This window comes from Heloderma suspectum, chromosome 2, assembly GCF_057233095.1.
Source record: "Heloderma suspectum isolate Gila_16-S chromosome 2, 16-S_ref, whole genome shotgun sequence".
NCBI classification, from domain to species: Eukaryota; Metazoa; Chordata; class Lepidosauria; order Squamata; family Helodermatidae; genus Heloderma; species Heloderma suspectum.
The window spans coordinates 215900232-215917815 of NC_139459.1; the positions used below are offsets into that span (position 1 = coordinate 215900232).

Below are 17584 nucleotides of genomic sequence, written 5' to 3' on the forward strand. Positions count from 1 at the left end.
AGGTAATTGGAGCCCACCCTTTATTTTTATTTATTTATTTTAAAGATTTATAAGATGCCTTTTAGAATAAACCCTCCAAGGCAGCCTGCAACAAAATTAATACCACAAAATATAATAAAACGATAAAAACTATAATAAAAACAATGATAAAATCAGAATTAACAGTTAGAACCAGGCAGTACAATAAATGCAGTGGTCCCAATGGAATCCTAACTGAATTATAGGCCAAGGTAAACAGATGAGTCTTTAGGGCCTGTTTGAAGTTCTGTAATGATGGCACCAGCTCTATTCACAAGAGCTGAATACACTAAAAAGGGATTGCCTCCAAGCTGAGCTCAATGTCCTCCATGTTCTTGGAGATTTTGGGTCTGTCTTGTCGTTTCCAAACTAAGCAACTATGTTCACCTGCCCAAGATAGAATCTCAATGCGTTCTCCTAAGAGTTGGAGAATCTAACTCAAAATCTGACACAGGTGCAGCACGATCCCTAAGCATACTTTCTTAGAAGTGGAGAACATCAATGGGATGTTCTCCCAAGTAAAGGTGCATAGGATTGCAGCCTTAACGTTGATTTGGAAGTGGAAGGGAAACATTTTTATATTGAATGTACATTCTAGACAGTGGAAGCTTTATGCATGGTAAATGCATATTCTGAGTGGAAGAAAAATCTGCGCTCAGAGCAGGCTGCAGTAGTTTTTCCAGACTCACAAATACCACTGGATGGCAATTCCCTGCCTTTTGTAAGGCTGAAGGTTTATTCTTTAGGCTGGGATTTTGCTAGCTGACGTTTCAGGTTCATAAGCCCTATTGGTTTCCCATAACTCTAGCCAGCGCAACTAGGTCATAAGGTTGCTTGGACGTTCTTTCTGCGCTGTCATTTGCTTAGATGTCTCTATTATAAACACTGGTAAGAGGATAGATGAATGGACAACAAAGCTCATAGTTTCTTTGTTTATGTCTTGGCAATCTCCTTTAGTTCCTTTGATCACAGTGCAAGTCTCTCAGGTGCTAAGCCAAAAAGCAAATCCAGGCTACTTTTAAGTCAGGAATTTTGTTTCCTCTCATTTTTACACCAAGTGGTGATAATATCCAGTTGAAAACTGGAATCTTCATCTGCAGGTGAAAGGCTATGCCCACAGAATCAAGCACATGGAAGGAATGCAGGGGATAATACCAATTGCAGATCACAGATAATACATAAACGAGAGGACAGATTACCCTTGTGCTCAATTTTAGGGGAGCCTAGAGGGGGCTTTTAAGGTAGCCTAGAGGAGGCTGTTGGATTCTGCAGTTTCTCACCTTTAAAAAGAGATAGTTGCCCTGTGTACTTTTCACTTTATACTTGATATCAGTATAACAATGTTCTGTATAGTGTTCTGTATTTATAATGTATACTGCCATTAGATCTTATGGTCATCCTACTTCGATAGTTGAAGAGAAAAGTTGAATCCAGAAATAAGGAGGTAACTTTACTGACCATTGCAGATACAGATCACCATGTTTTAGAAATCGGCACAAAACCTCTATGTGAATTGGTGATTAAACAGTTTATGCAACAATGTGTAAACAATAAAATAGACAATAGGGTGGTTTGCATGATGAAATAGCTGACTGTGGGTTGTAGTGGGTACCAGTGACCATTTTGAATATTCAAGCTGCAACTGCAGCTTGTCATGTCATCTGAACCTGGGGACTGTGGGTTATGCGAGGGTTAAACAACCCTCGCATAACCACAAAACAGGCCATGGGTTCTGTGAGGGTTGTTTAACCCTTTCATAACTCATGCTCCCTGGGTTTGGATAACACAATAAGCTATGGCTGTGGTTTGAATATTCAAGATGGTGTCCGCGAATGCTGTGGTTCATTGTGGCTTAAATAAGCCACAGTGAGCCACAGTGATTGTGCAAACCTGGTCAGAGTGTTGCTGTCAGGACTGTGATCAATTTTAGGAAAAGTGGTTTTGTTGTCTTGTTCAGGTTTTGAAAAACCAAAAACCAAAACCTAGATGGAAGGGCTAATGTACAAACTAACTAATGCACAAATGGTCTTTCTGTAAGCATATGTACCATTGACACTTGGTGTATATTTGTATGTTTTCATGGGCTGTTTTTTCTTTGAAACATTGTAAAATCTTGAAAAAACATGTTGATAGTGAAGCAATTAGGTAGATTAAATGAAGACTGCTATATCATTTTTTAAAGTAGACAAAATTAAACTGTGGCGCTGACTTCATTTGAACAGAAATACCCGTAAGAACACCTCTTAAGTTGTACTTGCAGTTTTATTGTTAAGTTCTCCGATTACAGTAAATTCTTACCTCTCATCAGTCTTGGTGAATCATCATTTTTGTTAAATGTCAAATGAATCAAACTTCTCTTTTAAATTTCCAATCATTCCTTTGGTATTGTGGTGTGGCATTTTGTTACGCCATAGGTAAGGCTGAATTGACCTTTCTGTTTATAAAGTTGAGGTTTCTTAAGGACCCTGTATTTCTCTGCCCCACCCCCACCCCAACACTGGTTTGGAAATTGTTATAGCCTTTGAGAACGAAGTGAGTCATATAGGTCAGGGGGTACCTGTGCACGAAGTTTCCAAATATAAGTACCCGTATTACATAGTTTCAACTTATATGCTTATAACAACTTCTTTTCTACACCACAAGGGGGAAATGTGGCAAAGATACATACAAAGATATTGCCAGTGGACTTTTTTCTCTCAACCAAGAATTAATTTGCACAATGGATTATTTCAGAAATTAGTCTGAATTTCTTGTAAGACATGTAGTGTTGATGCAGACCAGTTTTTTGTGGGCACATGTAGGTATAGAATCATAGAATAGTAGGGTTGGAAGGGGCCTACAAGGCCATCGAGTCCAACCCCCTGCTCAATGCAGGAATCCGAGTCAGAGCATCCCTGACAGATGGCTGTCCAGCCTCATCTTGAACGCCTCCAGTGTGGGAGAGCCCACCACCTCCCTAGGTAATTGGTTCCATTGTTGTATTGCTCTAACAGTCAGGAAGCTTTTCCTGATGTTCAGCCGGAATCTCTGGGATGATCAAGAAGAGATCCTGGCCTTCCTCTCTGTGACAACTTTTCAAGTACTTGAAGAGCGCTATCATATCTCCCCTCAGTCTTCTCTTCTCAAGGCTAAACATGCCCAGTTCTTTCAGTCTCTCTTCATAGGGCTTTGTTTCCAGTCCCCTGATCATCTTTGTTGCCCTCCTCTGAACCTTGTCCAGTTTGTCTGCATCCTTCTTAAAGTGTGGTGCCCAGAACTGGACACAGTACTCCAGATGAGGCCTAACCAGTGCTGAATAGAGGGGAACTAGTACTTCCCTGGATTTGGAAGCTATGCTTCTATGAATGCAGCCCAAAATAGCATTGGCCTTTTTTGCAGCCACATCACATTGTTGGCTCATATTCAGCTTGTGATCGACAACAATTCCAAGGTCCTTCTCGCTTGCAGTGTCGTTGAGCCACGCCTCCCCCATCTTGTAACTGTGCATTTGGTTTCTTTTTTCCTAAGTGCAGAACCTGGCATTTATCCCTATTAAATGTCATTCTGTTGTTTTCTGCCCAGCACTCCAGTCTATCCAGATCACTTTGAATTTTGTTTCTGTCTTCCAGGGTATTAGCTATCCCACCCAATGTTGTGTCATCTGCAAATTTGATCAGCATTCCCTGCACCTCCTCCTCCAAGTCATTAATAAAAATGTTGAAGAGCACTGGGCCCAGGACTGAGCCCTGCGGTACCCCGCTCGTTACCTCTTCCCAATTTGAGAAGGTCCCATTGATAAGCACTCTGAGTCCAATTCTGTAGCCAACTGTGGATCCACTGGATCGTTGTTTCATCTAGCCCACTTTGAGCTCGTTTGCTCATCAGGATATCATGGGGCACTTTGTTGAAAGCTTTGCTGAAGTCGAGGTATATGATGTCTACAGCATTCCCACCATCCACAAGGGAGGTGACTTGATCAAAAAATGAGATCAGATTTGTCTGGCAGGACTTGTTCTTGACAAATCCATGTTGGCTTCGAGTAATCACTGCATTGTTTTCAAGGTGCTTCCAGATGGATTGCTTTATCATCTGCTCCAGACTGACTGGTCTGTAGTTCCCAGGTTCCTCCTTTTTACCCTTTTTGAAGATAGGGACAACATCAGCCTTCCTCCAGTCATCTGGCACTTCCCCCGTCCTCCATGATTTCTCAAAGAGAATAGACAGTGGTTCTGAGAGTTCTTCTGCCAGTTCCTTTATTACTCTAGGATGCAGTTCATCTGGCCCTGGAGATTTGAACTCATTCAAAGTAATTAGGTGTTCCTTGACCATATGCCTATCGATCTCAAGCTGCAATCCTGCCCTTTCAGCCTGTACTTCGCCTTTGCCAGGGGGGTCATAGACCCTCTTTTGGGAGAAGACTGAGCCAAAGTCGGAATTGAGCACCTCTGCCTTTTCTTTGTCATCTGTTATCGTTTTGCCTTCCTTATTTAATAGCTGAACAACCATTTCTTTCCTCTGCCGTTTACTAGGCACATAGCTGAAGAAAGGCTTTTTGTTGTTTTTAGCATCCCTCGCTAACCTCAGCTCATTCTCAGCTTTAGCCTTCCTGACACCATCCCTGCAATTCTGTGCTACCTGCCTGTACTCTTCCTTTGTTACTTGGCCTTCTTTCCACTTCCTATATGTGTCCTTTTTTGTTTTCAGGTCATCCCTAAGCTTTTTGTGAAGCCACATTGGCTTCTTCTGTTGTCTTCCACCTTTTCTTCTTGTTGGAATTGTTTGTAATTGTGCCTTGAGAATTTTGTTTTTTAAAAGCTCCCACCCATCTTGGACTCCTTTTCTCATTAGAGTTGCTTGCCATGGGACCTTACTGATCATTGTTCTGAGTTTATTAAAATCAGCTTTCCTAAAATCCAGGGTACGCGTTTGACTACACTTGGCTTTTGCTTCCCTTAGAATCAAGAACTGAAGTACAACATGGTTGCTTTCCCCCTGTAGCAGTTCCTGTAACTGCTACTTTATCCACTAAGTCATCTCTGTTGGTTAGGATCAAGTCAAGGACAGCTGATCCTCTAGTTCCTTCCTCTACTTTCTGTAGGAGGAAGTTATCCACCACACAAGTCAGGAATTTCCTGGAGGGGCCATGTTTTGCAGAATTTGTCTCCCAACAAATATCGGGGAAATTGAAGTCCCCCATTACTACTACATCATGCTTCCTTAAAACATTGGCTATTTGCTTTTCAAAAGTTTCATCCTTGTCTTCTCCTTGATTGGGTAGCCGGTAGTAGACTCCGACCACCAGGTTCCTTTTATTCTTTGCTCCATTTATTTTGATCCAGATGCTCTTGAAGGGGCTACCAAGCTCATCCTCCTGTATTTCTGTGCAGAGATATGTATTTTGCACATACAGTGCAACCCCACCTCCCTTTCTGTTCCTCCTGTTCTTTTTGAACAAGTTATATCCTTCAATTGCTGTATTCCAGTAATGAGAGTCATCCCACCAAGTCTCAGGTATACTTATCAAGTCATAATTTCCCTCCTGTATTAAGAGTTCAAGTTCATTCTGTTTGTTTCCCGTACTCTGGGCATTAGTATATAGACATTGAAGACCATGTGCTTCATAGTCTGGCTTTCTTCCTACATGTGTCTGAAGACTATTATTGGGCGCTATTAGAGCTGGTCTCTCCGTTGCAGTGCATGCGCCTACGTCCATTATTACTCCCAACATTACATCTCCCTTCCCTGTAGGATTCAGTTTAAAGCCCTCCTGATGAAGTGCTTCATGCTGTGGCCAAACACATTCTTCCCATCCTTTGTGCGGTGCAACCCATCCCTTGCCAACAGCCCATCTTCCAGGAAGTATAGCCTGTGGTCCCAGAATCCAAATCTCTCTCGTCGGCACCACCTTCATAGCCAGTCATTCACCCGGAGTATTTTTCGTTCCCTTTCTATCCCTCTTCTAATTACTGGAAGGATGGATGAGAAAACTATCTGGGCCCCAAAGTTCTTGAGTTTCCTTCCCAAAGCTTCAAAGTCTGACGTGATTTCTTCATAGCTCCGCTTGGCGTATCGTTTGTTCCCACATGGATGTGAAGAAAGGGATACCTGTCAGTGGGCTTTATGAGTGCAGGCAACCTTTCAGTCACATCTCTAATCCGTCCTCCCAGGAGACAACATACCTGGCGTTTGAAAGTCTAGCTTTCAAAAAGGTTTGAAAATTGGTAGGCTAGCAGATATTTGGTTAAAATGTAGTAGTAAAAGTTTGACTTAAATGATCTGGTCATAGGATTTCTGAGATCTACTCAGACTGTAGTCTCTTTTACAAACCTGTTTTGGGAGCATGTAGAGGTGCTTTGTTTTAGACTCTTAGGGAGTTTTCATACCCTAAGGTGGATGGTAGGAAGGAGGGTATGTTAGAATGTATGGATACTGAGCTTAAACTGATGATGGATTTATTATGCAAGTGTATGGAATGGCTGTCTTGATCTCTTGACTGTTCTGGCCTGCTAAGCTTCCTCTCTTCCTAGGAAGCGCTTGGAAGAAGCTCCGTTGATGACACAGGCACAGCGAGAAGCTCAAGTGAAGGAGAAGTTGGAGCGTTATCCAAAGGTACCTCCTTACTTTTGGGGTCTTGAAACGTTTCACAAAAATGGAAAATGTGGAATTAGGTAATTTGAAGGGATGCATGGGTGCTAATTACCTGTGCCTTTCAGGATATGGGGGTGGAAAGTCTTATACCAAAGCTTCTCCCACCATCGATTTTTCTTCTTTACATATGTTTCCTTCAACCTCCCAGATGAATCAGTCAACCTGGATATTCACTGAATGACAAACAGGGTTGGCAGGCTTTAGCTGTCACCATAGCAGAATTCTTAAGGCTGGATGGGCGATCGAATTCTTGCCTATTCTGCTCCCTTTGTTCTTTGCCTCCAGTTCTCCCCATTGGTATGAGATGCAATAGCTCTCTTGCTACAGTCGTGGAATCCGGCATGAAGCTAGAATAATACCTCACAAGTATATAGTACTTTTAGAGTGCTGAAAGCCCTTCATGTACTGAAAACCTTTAATGTATATTATCTTGTTATCTGTATAAGGAATCTTCCTTATCTGTATAAGGAATGAAGATATCTTATACAGATAAGCCATATTGCAGATGGAAGGGCTGAATCAGAGAGACTGACCGGGTTTGCACAATGGCAGAGGGAAAATAAGCCACAGTGGCTTATTTTGCCTCCCCACAAATGCCAGTCATGAGCTGCCTATTTAGCGTAATTACCCTTGCCAGGTGTAGGTTGTTGTGATTTCCGAACCTGGCGAAGACAGGTGGCTGGGGTAGTTTGCAGACCACCCTGAAACCCATGGCTTGTTCTAGGGTTGCTGGGTGGTTTGTAAATTACCCCGGCCACCCACCCTCGCCGGGTTTGGACATGATGACACCTGTGCCTGGCGAGGGTAATTATGCTAGTTGGGCGGCTCTCAACTATCATGCGCAGGGAGGGAAAATAAGCCACCATGGCTTATTTTCCCTCCATGATCATGTGAACCTGCTCAGTGTCTTCCTTAAGCCCACCTTGGCAGAGCCAAGATTTGAACTGGAAACTTCCTGATCCATAGCTCAGTCTTAGCCACTACACCACCCCAGATATCCACAGTTGTTCCTGACTGGTCCCAATTTCCTGTTGGTATTGGTTTCTAGGACAACCCTGTCAGGTATCCACAGAGTTACAGTCTTGCAAGCCACATATACAGGCTCAGCCAGCCATAATTGTCCATTCTTGGAAAGGTGCAGATTCCAGCGAATGAGCTGGAAAGATAGTCTTGCCCAAAGATCTTGCCCAAAGATAGAAGAAGTCATGCTATGGTTTGTGCTTACCTGAGTGGACTCCTGGCTTGTTGTCTTCAACTAGGTGGTACTGAGAGTTTACTTCCCAGATCGTCATATCCTACAGGGCTTCTTCCACCCCAGTGAAACGGGTAAGAGTTTATCTGCCTTATTTAAATAGCATTGAAATAGAGCAACAGTTCCTTGCTGTCAGGCCTAGTGTTTTTTACTTGAGATGGTTGCACTTTAATGTCTCTAGCAGCTTTATTCGGGTAGTGCTTTAAAAGCTTGAGGCATATGCACTGTGAGCTGTATGGAGGAGGGCTGAGATTGTTCTCTAAACAGGATGTGTTTCTGACAACTGCCCAGTGGCTTCTCTTCCAGGCCACTTACCGCGGGCATTAGTCATGCCCAGATGAGACTATTGAACAACAGGGTGTTGGTCCAGTGTAGTTTCAACCAGAGCCCAAAAAAAGAGTTGGAAACTGGAGAGAATTTGAATCAACCACTCTTCTTAAATGTGCCAGGGTCCAAAAGTAAAGCCAGGCTTCCTTCACCTCTAAATAGCAGACGGCTAGAACTTCCTGCTGCATGGTAGGGCACACGCCCAACTCTCCTTTCTGCCTCGGCCTTGCATCCATCCTGTCTACAAAACTCAATGTCCATTTCTCCCAGTGAATCCCTCTTCCTCCTCCTCAGGCCTGTTGCAATTTGGAACTTTAGGATGACTGTTACTTTGCACATCAGTGGCCTGAAGTAGGATTCAGAAGTTACTGCTTTCTTAGTGTGAGGTGTGTATCATCCACCTTATTTCCAAAATGCTAGATTGAGATAGGTGGAACATGCCAGGTAGAACGTCTGAGATAGAATCATAGAGTTTGAAAGGTTCTCAAAGGTCATCTAGTCCAACCCCCCAACCCCCATCGCCGATGCAAGAAATCCACTAACTATAGCATCTCTGACAGGCAGCCATCCATCCTCTGCTTAAAAACCTCTCTCAAGGGAGAGTCCATCACCTTCCAAGGCAGTCTGTTCCACCATCAAACAGCTCATACCATCAGGAAGTTCTTCTCGATGCTGTACAGATGATAGTTGACTGGTCTAGAGGTCCTTGTTAGCTGCAGTAGAATTTCCCATTGCTGCCTTTATCTGTTGCTTTTAATATGCTTTTAGCTGTTTAAATATTAAAATATTGTTTAATATGCTTTTAGCTGCTTAAATTTATTGTTTTATACTGTTTAAATTGATTTCATCTGTACGCCACCCTGAGATGTTAATGGTATAGGGCGGGATACAAATGTTTACAATAAATAAAATAAAAAATAAATAAATATTGAGGGAAGAAGTGAAGTATTTAAGTGTAGGGAGAGGGAATAGAGAGGACTGTGGGGTTGTCACTGTTCTTGGTGCTCATTCTACTGCTCTGTGTTCATTTTGAATTTAGCTGTTATCTCCACTTAGAAGCAGCCATGTTCCTTGTTACTTCATCTTTCTCATACTCTAGAAATGCTAGGAACAATTGGTTTGAGAGTCTCTGATTAGTAGATTAAACCCACCTCACTTCCTTCAGAGGAGGTGACCTTTCTGAGCCATTCACTGAAAGCAGAGAAGTCTTGGTAGACAGTTAATATAAAATGGAAGCCATGAAAAGAGGCTTCTTCTATTCCTAGGCAGAAGGATTGGAGATTGCTATGAGCCTTGTGTGTGTGTGTGTGTGTATATCTGGGAAACCAAGTGGGGAGGGGCTTGGTTAGTAAGATAGACATTTTTCATAAGTTGAAGGATGGTTAACGTCTCAGTGCCAAAGTCTCGAAAGTAGGGGAAGAACATATCTTAACTATAGAGGCAGTACATGCAGCGATAATGCTGGAAGCGGGGACAGATGTGTGCCAGCCAGCTGCTTTTGGGGGAACCTAAAAAAGGTGCTGACCAATCGGGGCATCTCCTCTTGCTCATTCCGCTCCATGGGTCTTCAAGACAGTGACTACACTGAAGTTCTTTTCAAAGCACAGCACCAAAGGGGATGTAGTCAGTGTCCTAAAGAGGATGGTGCTCATAATATATATTTTGCTCCATACACCCCTTTTCTAACTTTATCTGACAGTTGGCGTTCTGAGGGCCTTTGTGAAAAGCCACCTTTCGGATCCAGAGATACAATTTTATCTATGTAAGTTCAGATTTATACTTTATAACTTAACAGCCAACACCCCAAGTTTATTGTCACTATCTAGATCAGGGGATATGGTTTGACTAATCCTAGATTTTAATTGCTACATGACTGGACTTGGGCTAGTGCAGGCTTGTTTCTATCTTCCTCCCCACTACCCCATCCTTTCCTAAACCAACTTTATCGTTTTCTTGTTCTCTGTCCCTAATAAGAATTTTGTCTTTTACTTTAGTTATTACACCTCCCAGATCCATCCTGAGTGATGACAGTTTGACCCTTTTCCAGGTAATGGTTGTAACCCCCTTCTCTTTGATTTGTTTCTCTTATCACAAAATACCCTCTACAGCAGGGGTGGGTAACTTGTGGCCTTCCAGATGGCCTACAGCTCCTATCAGCCCTAGCCAGCATAGCCAATGATGAGGCATGATGGGAATTGTAGGCCAAAACATCTGGAGGGCCACAAGTTGCTCACTCCTGTTCCACAGTTTTGTTTTTAAGGACATGAATAATTACCTCTGTAGGTCTTGGTTAAACCAAGGGTAGATGAAATGTGCTATTTCAGAGCTTAAGTGGTTTTATTTGGTTTAGTTTTTTCTCCTTGTTCTGCTAGATGACGTGTGGACTTCCCATTGCTGAGCGTAGGTACTTTTGGCAAGGCCCTTTTTGTTGTGAGTGAGACAAGGTCTTTGACAGGAAGCTCTTTGCTACCAAACCCTACCACTCTTGTGAAAAAGTTCTGGCAAGGGGTGGAAGTTTGGGTTGGAATAGAAAGGCACATCACTAGCATAACAGGAAAAAGATCACTAGATATAATTGAACAATTGATTATCCTATTGTGGTGGTAAGAGATTAAGATTGCGATTATATGCATACTTACCTAGGTGTTATCACCAATGAAATCATAGGATTGAATACACAGAATTGTACTGTAACAGTCACCATGCAGGGGTACGTGAGGGTTGTTTAATCCTTGCATAACCCTTGCTGGCCAGGTTTGCATGAAATGGCAATGCACAGTTGGGGATTGAATATTCAGGATGGGGCCAATCGGCACTGCGACTAGTTGTGAAAACAGGCCCTATAGGATGGATGATCAGATCTAAGGTATAGACTTTGTTTATTTGGTACTGAAAAAAGTACCAAATTATCAGAAGAAGTTGGTTTCAACTAGATTTAATGCTGTAAGGTGTGTGTGTGTGTGTGTGGGGGGGGGGTGCTAGTGAGTCTTTTTAACTATTTGAGTCTCCCAAAACACAACTAGAACAAAGCAAGAATACATAGGGTGGACATGTATGCATGTGGTCTGATCCAATGTGTGTTTACTCAGAAATAATTTCCACTGTGTTCACTGAGGTTTGTGCATAACATTGCAGCTTTAGGGCATAATCCTATGCATGTTGTAGGACTTTTTACTGTCTAAACGTGAGTAGGATTGCACCCTTAATCTCTTTAGCCTAGAAGCAAGCTTATTGAAAGAAAAGGAAAGGGGGCAGAGGCTACAGGGGCCTACAGTATGTATTGTTGTTCCTGTGGAAGGAGCACAAAGCTACATTAAAGCAAAATGTTTAAAGGTTTACACCTTATTATTAACAATGTCCACACAAACTGCTTTCATTTCAGTGGTTAGGAGGTAATGCCAGTGAATTGGGTTGTTGTCTTTTGGCCAGTTCAAGAGATCTGTACTTTTCAGTAGTCATGAAGGAGTTTTGTTCTTCTGACAAATGTCTGCATCTCCCTTTAGAGGTGAGAATTGCTTTGGCAATGTGACTGCCATATTCCGAATTGTCAGGTAACTTGAAATGTCACTTCTATGAAATAAATTCCTGGAGGCTTTTCCAAATCTACATCAGGTAGCCATTGTCTCACTTGAAAATGGTGCTCAAATATGAGATGGATCCCCTCTTTTGGAAGATTTGGATAGTTGCTAAGGGAGCTATGAGCTGCCCCATAACACCCACACCCCAACTGTGTGTGTGTCTTAGTAAGTTGGAGCTTTGGCTCCTGGTATCAGTCCCTTCTTGCGGTTCGTGCAATCCAAAAAGCTTGTGCTGATTATCGATGCTGAGGATGGCTAGAATGACCTTCCTCCACTTCCCCTTCTTGAGAGTAATTCTGCAACTTCTCTAAACTTCCTTCCTGTCATGGGGCTATGTGGCCCTGTTCTCTCTCCCCCCCCCCTTTCTTTTGATCTCCTTGTCCCCAGGCCTCAGCCAAGAGTATACACTTGCCAAAGGAACAGTCCGTCTCTGTTTGGGGAGGCCTGAAAATCTATGCTCTGGATTTTCAGGAAGGCTTACTGTGATAAAGATGAAGAACTCCTTGCATGAAAGGTTTTTGCCTGAACTATCTGTGGACTTCTGTTTTTGTTTTGATTTTTTGTGAAGTATTGGATGGAACTGAAATGGCTTAGCCAACAAACTGACTGTAGCTTTCTTGCCCAAATAATAGCTAGGCAGGACCAAAACTCTCATTTGTAGGGTATGATATACCAAGGGTCATTTAGAGGTTGACGGGTCATAGAGAGTGTAACAGGACTCCGTTTGTGTAGCGTATGTCAGAGCCTCTCGGATGGCATATTGAATTAGGAAAGGATTAGAGCTCTTCTGAAGTTGTTTATAATGGAGCTTTCCAAATTCCATGACTTCCTGGCCAGGCCATGTGGATGAGACACAAGTGCAGCTGCTGTCAGAGTACTGAATGTGTAAGGAGCCAATGCTGTGGCTACTTGCGTTCAAGCTTGAGGCCTGTCCCTTCCCAACACATGTGCCTCACTGAAGACCCCTTGCAAAGAAGCGTAGTTTCTCAAAAACACATCTTTCTCTGTATCATTTTCAAACAGAGTTTTGCTTCTTGCCACAATGCTTATGTTGGCCTCATTCTCCCTGACCCTTGGGAACATGTTGGGCCTACAGACTTTACAGCATAGTTGTGTTTTGATTGTTCATGGCTGATGGTTCTGTAGCCCAGGCATGATGTAGTGACTTGTTATGCTTCCTGTTGCCTTGAGGGCCTTTTTGCATGATTCAAGTGCACAGAAGCGTATGTACTTTTATGTACTTTTGCAAATCCTTTTCCAGTGCCAGTAGCCCTATATTTTTTTGCCTACATGTAATAGCCTGGATGGGTGGGCAGGGAGCGCCTTAATGCTGGGGGGTATCTGTACAGCTCTTGGTTGTTGTTCAGTTGTTCAGTCGTGTCCGACTCTTCGTGACCCCATGGACCATAGCACGCCAGACCTTCCTGTCCTCCGCTTTCTCCCTGAGCATGCTCAAGTTCATATTCATTGCATCAATGATGCTATCTAGCCATCTCATCCTCTGCCGTCCCCTTCTCCTTTTGCCTTCAGTCTTTCCCAGCATCATGGTCTTTTCCAGTGAGTTTTCTCTTCGCATTAGGTGGCCAAAATATTTGCTTTTCAGCTTCAGTATCTGTCCTTCCAATGAGCAGTCAAGGTTGATTTCCTTTAGGACTGACTGATTTGACTTCCTTGCAGTCCAGGGGACTCGTAAGAGTCTTATCCAGCACCACAGTTCGAAGGCATCAATTCTTCGGCGCTCAGCCTTCCGTATAGTCCAGCTCTCACAGCCATACGTTGCTACTGGGAAAACCATAGCTTTGATTAGACGGACCTTTGTCAGCAAGGTGATGTCTCTGCTTCTTACTATGCTGTCTAGGTTTGCCATGGCTTTCCTCCCGAGGAGCACGCGTCTTTTAATTTCATGGCTACAGTCACCGTCTGCAGTGATCTTGGAGCCCAAGAAAATAAAATCTGTCACTGCTTCCATTTCTTCCCCTTCTATATGCCAGGAAGTGATGGGGCCAGATGCCATGATCTTAGTTTTTTTAATGTTGAGTTCAAACCAGCTTTTGCACTCTCCACTTTCACCCTCAACAAGAGGCTCTTTAGATCCCTTCACTTTCTGCCATTAGGGTGGTATCGTCTGCGTATCTGAGGTTGTTGATAATTCTCCCGGCAATCTTAATTCCGACCTGTGATTCATCCAACCCGGCGTTTCTCATGATGTACTCTGCATATAAGTTAAATAAGCAGGGCAACAATATGCAGCCTTGTCATACTCCTTTCCCAAATTTGAACCAATCGGTTGTTCCATGTCTGGTTCTTACTGTTGCTTCTTGTCCCTCGTACAGGTTTCTCAGGAGACAGGTAAGGTGGTCTGGTACTCCCATCTCTTTAAGAATTTGCCACAGTTTGTTGTGATCCACACAATCAAAGGCTTTAGCGTAGTCAATGAAGCAGAAGTAGACGTTTTTCTGGAATTCTCTTGCTTTCTCCATTATCCAGCGAACGTTGGCGATTTGATCTCTAGTTCCTCTGCCTCTTCGAAACCCAGCTTGTACTTCCGGTAGTTCTTGGTTCACATACTGCTGAAGCCTAGCTTGTAGGATTTTGAGCACAACCTTGCTGGCATGAGAAATGAGCGCAATTGTACGGTAGTTTGAACACTCTTTGGCGTTGCCCTTCTTTGGAATTGGAATGTAAACTGACCTTTTCCAGTCTTGTGGCCACTGTTGAGTGTTCCAAATGCGTTGGCATATTGAGTGCAGCACTTTAACAGCATCATCTTTTAGGATTTTAAATAGCTCAGCTGGAATACTGTCATCTCCGCTAGCTTTGTTGTTAGTAATGCTTCTTAAGGCCCACTTGACTTCACTCTCGAGGATGTCCGGCTCCAGTTCAGTGACCGCACTATCATGGCTATCAGGGACATTCAGATCTTTCCTGTATAGTTCTTCTGTGGATTCTTTCCACCTCTTCTTAATCTCATCTTCTTCTGTTAGGTCCCTGCCTTCTTTGTCCTTTATCATGCCCATCTTTGCATAAAACGTTCCCTTGAGATCTCTGATTTTCTTGAAAAGATCTCTAGTCTTTCCCATTCTATGGTTTTCCTCGATTTCTTTGCATTGTTCATTTAAGAAGGCCTTCTTGTCTCTCCTTGCTATTCTCTGGAACTCTGCATTCAGTTGGATATGTTTTCCCCTTTCTCCCTTGCTTTTCACTTCCTTTCTTTCCTCAGCTACTTGTAAAGCTTCATCAGACAGCCACTTTGCTTTCTTGCATTTCTTTTTCTTTGGGATGGATTGAGTTGCTGCCTCTTGAACAATGTTACGGACCTCCGTCCATAGTTCCTCAGGCACTCTGTCTATCAGGTCTAATCCCTTAAATCTATTTGTCACCTCCACTCATAAGGGATATCATTGAAGTCATACCTGAATGGTTTAGTGGTTTTCCCTACATTATTCAATTTCAGCTGAAATTTTGCAAGAAGCAGCTCATGATCTGAGCCACAGTCAGCTCCAGGTCTTGTTTTTACTGACTGTATAGAGCTGCTCCATCTTTGGCTGCAAAGGACATAATCAATCTGATTTCGATATTGACCATCTGGTGATGTCCATGTGTAGAGTCGCCTCTTGTGCTGTTGGAAAAGAGTGTTTGCTATGATCAGCGTGTTCTCTTGGCAAAACTCTATTAGCCTTTGTCCTGCTTCATTTTGTACATCAAGGCCATGCTTGCCTGTTATCCCGGTGATTGCTTGACTTCCTACTTTAGCATTCCAATCCCCTATGATGAAAAGGACATCTTTTTTTGGTGTTAGTTCTAGAAGGTGTTGTAGGTCTTCATAGAACCGATCAACCTCAGCTTCTTCAGCATCAGTGGTTGGGGCATAGACTTGAATTACTGTGATGTTGAATGGTTTGCCTTGGATTCGTACTGAGATCATTCTATCGTTTTTGAGATTGTACCCCAGGACTGCTTTTCCCACCCTTTTATTGTCTATGAGTGCTACTCCATTTCTTCTAAGGGATTCTTGCCCACAGTAGTAGATATAACGGTCACTTGAATTAAATTCGCCCATGCTTGTCCATTTTAGTTCGCTGATTCCCAAGATGCCAATGTTCAATATTGCCATCTCATGTTTGACCACCTCCAGCTTAGCTTGATTCATTGATCTTACATTCCAGGTTCCTAAACAATATTGTTCTTTACAGCATCGGATTTTCTTTTCACCACCAGACACATCCACAGCTGAGTGTCCTTTCGGCTTTGGCCCAGCCACTTCACTCTTTCTGGCGCTACTTGGAAATTCCCTCTGCTCTTCCCCAGTAGTATATTGGACACCTTCCGACCTGAGGGGCATATCTTCCGGCATCATATCTTTTAGCCTTGTGATAGGTTCCATGGGGTTTTCTAGGCAAGAATACTGGAGTGGATTGCGATTTCCTTCTCCAGTGGACCACATTTTGTCAGAACTCTCTGCCATGACCTGTCCATCTTGGGTAGCCCTGCACAGCATAGCTTATGGCTTCACTGAGTTACGCTAGCCCCTTCGCCACAACAAGGCAGTGATCCATGAAGGGGATACAGCTCTTTGCCTGCCTTTAAAAAGAATCTGGCTAGATGAGCGCTCCAGCACAAGAGGGGATTGAAATGTAAACTAAAAATTCCTAAAATGGCAAGATATTACTGTAAGGGAAGTGGTAACCTTTGATTTTGGCTTATTTTGTTTCATCTCTTCCTCACTTTACACTCTGTTTTTTAAAAAAGTGTGTTCCTGCACTGGAATTCTAGAATATGGACATGTATAACCTTCATAAAATTTATTTAAAGTGGGAAATGTTCTCAAAATGGGGTGGGAGAGTTATTTTCCTCATGACTAATTATACCGCCCCCCCAAATAGCAAGCAGGTACCTGTAACACTCGTGGAAGTATATTGCCCACAGCAATTATTGCACTGCCTGAGGGAAGTAGTCACCTTTTCTGAATTACACTCTACTAGTCAGGATCCAATGAACCATGAAACTAAATTCTGTGAATCCAAGGAAACCTCAGACTTGTTTTTCTCAAACAGCAAGCATTCACCCCTGACCCCGCCCCGCCCCGCCCCAGTTCTCCTGCTTTTGAAAATGAGAGGAGTTTCATGCACAATTCGTGACATGATGGGGGGCAAATGTGAAAATGTCAAGAATTGCACTGGGCTAATGGAAGCCTTTTGTGCGAACTTAAGCAGGATCTTGGCCAACAGAAGTGTGACCTTGGCAGGGAGTGGGGGACACTTAAGGACTGTGCACAACAAATGAGAAACAAATGCACATTTATTGCAAAATAAATGGATGATGCAGAAAGGCCCTGAAAGCCATTTAACACCTGAGTCTGGCCTCTGCTTGGATGTACTTGCAGCCCTTCAGTGCTGGAACAGAAGGCTCTGTGCCTTTGTTTTTGAGTCACAATGTCATCTTGGTGGAGAGCAGTTAGTTCAGTGCTGTTTTTTTCTTCCCCTCCTTCAAAGCCACTGAAGATATTTTAATTAATAACAGAAGTGCTAGTGGAAAGGTCCCCAGTGTCTTTGAACTGGGCAACTTTCCCACTCCTTGGGAAAGCAGCTCCTCCCATCTTCCCTTGTTTTGTGCCATCTTGCCCACAGCTGCCACCCAATGCGGTCTCTGATTCCCACACACTTGTCATGGTGGGAAGAAGGGGAAATAAGAAGTTTTCCATGGAGTCCTGGGAAGCCTTAGAGGGGAAAGGACCAAACAGCGATTCTGATTACAGTACTGATTAAAATCCATATCTGAAAAT

The 17584-nt window shown here is 43.1% G+C and overlaps 1 protein-coding gene across 4 annotated transcripts in view; it reads left to right on the forward strand.

Annotated features, from left to right (window-relative positions):
• ASPSCR1 (ASPSCR1 tether for SLC2A4, UBX domain containing) overlaps positions 1-17584 on the forward strand; it is an 83967-nt gene that overhangs the window by 39839 nt on the left and 26544 nt on the right. For all 4 annotated transcript variants that reach the window (XM_084837857.1, XM_084837859.1, XM_084837855.1 and 1 more), the window contains 4 exons: positions 6525-6606; positions 7905-7971; positions 9924-9986; positions 10219-10271. In XM_084837857.1, the coding sequence (XP_084693983.1) occupies positions 6525-6606; positions 7905-7971; positions 9924-9986; positions 10219-10271 (265 nt within the window). The remainder of the gene's footprint in view (positions 1-6524; positions 6607-7904; positions 7972-9923; positions 9987-10218; positions 10272-17584) is intronic.